This window comes from Priapulus caudatus, unplaced genomic scaffold (assembly GCF_000485595.1).
Source record: "Priapulus caudatus unplaced genomic scaffold, Priapulus_caudatus-5.0.1 Scaffold259, whole genome shotgun sequence".
NCBI classification, from domain to species: Eukaryota; Metazoa; Priapulida; class Priapulimorpha; order Priapulimorphida; family Priapulidae; genus Priapulus; species Priapulus caudatus.
In genome coordinates, this window is record NW_014577320.1 from 34,913 (window position 1) to 38,273 (window position 3,361).

The window sequence follows — 3,361 nt, forward strand, 5'->3', positions numbered from 1 at the left end:
ACAGCATTTACATTTCTTTTACAGGAATTACGGCCAAATTGTAGCCGCAGATGTCGGCGTCTGCATACAAGAGATGGTAGAGGCAGACGTTGCCGATGTGCTCTTTACAAGAGATCCGGTGACTGGTAACCCTGGAATCATGACCATCAACGTATCATACGGGATTGGAGAGGTGAGTGCGATTATGCATTTCTTGCGAGATGGGGAGAGGAGTGAAATAAACTGACCAAATGTGTCGTAATACTGCGCATTCAACAATTTATCCCTCTAGTGTGGTGGTATACTCTAAAACGACTATATATACCAATATAAGCTTTGTACACAGGCAGTTGTGTCGGGAGTGACGGAACCTGACACTATCTATCTGCAAAGAAGTTTCATTGATAAGCTCGTGGTCAAGAGAAAGATTCTGGGAAGCAAGAAGATAAAGACGGTTGTCACCGGTAAATTATATTGAACGGATAGAAATTGTAGTTAACGTGTAGAAAATACGCATAATTATTGATATGAACTTGGGATTAGCTGACAATTAGAAAGCCCCAGACTATAATAATAGTGGAATTGCTTATCATATTTTAGAGAGAGGAGGATTGATGGAGCTGGAGACACATAGCATGACTAATTGCTGCATAACAGACAACACTGCACTAGACGTGGGATACGTTGGGATACAAGTAATTGACAGCAATTATTTGTTACGGCAAGCGCATATAACAGATGCACGATGAATTACTTGTAAACCATGAAAACCGGTACCGTCGATTAAAACGTTATTACTTAAATATGTGCCTATGGAACAATAACGTATTTGATGCAGTCTCTCTGTAATATTCTAATGTAAATTTGTTCACATAGGTTGAGAAGTCGTTCTCCGATGCTCGAGACATCGAGTTTGCAGTGAAAGATGGCCGGATATACCTGCTTCAGGCTCGACCAATCACGTCCCTTAATATCGAGTCAGAGTTTGAGCTCATACATGAGTGTGATGGGCCGTTGTTAATTGACAACGAAATGTTTACAAATGCCAACACCGGGTAAGCTACAAGTATATCAACTTTGACATTTTCTATTTTTATTAGTTTTTCTTCCAATTCTCCATCTCCGCCTATAGTTTACATAATTTTTTTTGCATTTCATCTACAGAGAAATGATGCCACAGGCTATGACTCCACTCACCTCCGATGTGTTTATTTCCAATTTTAATGGTCTAGGGCAGGTATGAGACCCTTGTAGTAACTAAGCATAACGATAGTTTTGTTGCTCGCTATTATAAACACGCAATATTTTGCACCTGTTGGGTACTATATTTTACTATTTGTTAGTTCTAACAATCAGGCACTTGGTCCACATTTATGAGGCTTGTGCTCGCTTGTTGTTTGGCGTAATAAGCCCCTCCTCACTCAGATCGCACACACGCACGCACGCACGCACGCACGCACACACACACCCGCGCTCGCACGCACCACGCACACACGCGCACACACACCCGCGCGCGCACGCACATGCCGCCCAGTATCCGAAGATACACAGAAGTCAACGTCGTTAATTGCGTGTACTCCCAACCAGACACCGGATACATTTCGCTCTACATAGATCACCTTCTAGATGATGTGCCGTTGCGCATATTCGTTGCTTAATAAAATAGGTACCTCTGGCTTCATGGCACGTGACAGAATTTAACGAACCAGGTTTCGCTACTGCAACATAAATAAACCACTCTTCAGATATCAGTATTTCACAATCGCGCGTTCGTTTTACATGTGGTAATGAGGTGTATACTGGTCCTATTGCATGCATGGATGTTCTAAGAATACCTTTCTCATTAGACTCACTGCCATTTGCTAATAAATTGCTAACTCCTGTTAGTTGTGTTGCGTGATTCAATGCATACCCAAGTAAAGCATATTTGCTTATGTACGAATAATATTGTGGAAATTGCGTATGAGGAAGGTGTCTTTGACATTTTCAAGAGATCAACTTATATCACGGTTGTGATATGACCCTGGAATTCACCAAACCTGCATGTACCTCATCTCAGCTGGTTGGTGGCAAGGGTATGCAGCTGGCTCTACTGTCTCAGCTAGATGGCAAGGTATAATAGGAAGGTTTTTCTAGCGTCTTCACGCTTACGAGGTGTTACAATCGAAGCGTTTCTCAATCGGTTCGCTATTGCAACTTTTGTGAAGAAGCAGACACAAATCTTTACTCAGAGCCTCAAAACCTCGCTAATACTAATACGTAAAAATATTGTAGAATGGTCCGCAGAGATAAACGACCGATATAGCCATATATATAGCCATATATAGCCATATATAGCCATATATATAGCTATATATATAGCCATATATAGCCATATATAGCGATATAGCCATCTATTGTTAATAGTTCAGATAGGATATAAAATGCGTGATGTAACGGGTATATGTAACATAGGTTGCTCAGCAAACAGACAAATAAATGTAGGTAAATGCATACACATGGGAAATAATCATTTATTTGATTTGCCCATGTACTTGTGGTTTCTGCCTCATATTATCGTCTATGGTCGTGTTAAGTGTGCAGTGGAATAGGCATGCAATTGGTCATTAACTACCGCGTACAATTATATACGTATTAATTGACGAAAAAATATTATTATTGCAGTTTCTGGTTCCTATGGGATTCTGTCTAACAGTTGCCGCGTACAGACAACATTTGAAAGATAACAAACATCTGCGTGACAGCATACAAGAACTGGAAAATGTTGCCTAGTAAACACTATTACTTATTTTTAACGATGTTATGGATTGTGAATAGAAGGAAGTGGAATATTATACATCCTTCAGTAACATACTAAGCACATAACTACGACATTTCCCTCCATCTGTTATCTGTTGCTACATTTTAGTAATTGCATTAAATTATTAAGGAATCATTTGGCGGCGTTAATCTGATTCCAGTAAAAGAAGGAAAGGTGATATTCGGGAGCTCTCACAGACCATTGTGAAAAACTTTAGCAAGACCATCCTGAATCCAGATTTGGAAAGGACAGTTTTGCAACAACTGTCAAAGCTATTTGGTGATGAGTAGACCGATAAGACATTTGCTATACGATCGTCTGCTGTCGGTATGCGCCTCTGCGAAAAATCTGTGACGTAACGTACGTCACCTTGGAATGGGCATATATATTATATATCATACATAGAGTCGTATCGTGCGGTAACTCTATCGATAGGGTTTATTAGATATTCATTACATAAATTGATATGAAATTTGAATAACTAGCGAAATGTTAACGGTGGCGGCATCATTGTCTTTAAATATCGCGATTCGTTAAGATGGTTAGTAAATCCAAGTAGCTATAGGAAAAAAAATTTTTTTT

General features: G+C 39.7%; 1 protein-coding gene across 1 annotated transcript in view; it reads left to right on the forward strand.

The window, feature by feature from the left end:
* Nucleotides 1–3,361, forward strand: part of LOC106808183 — a gene marked incomplete in the record, with an annotated part of 20,642 nt that overhangs the window by 4,942 nt on the left and 12,339 nt on the right. The window contains 5 exon segments of the mRNA XM_014810786.1: nt 25–172; nt 326–443; nt 580–674; nt 856–1,034; nt 1,144–1,216. Of these exon segments, the coding sequence (XP_014666272.1) occupies nt 25–172; nt 326–443; nt 580–674; nt 856–1,034; nt 1,144–1,216 (613 nt within the window).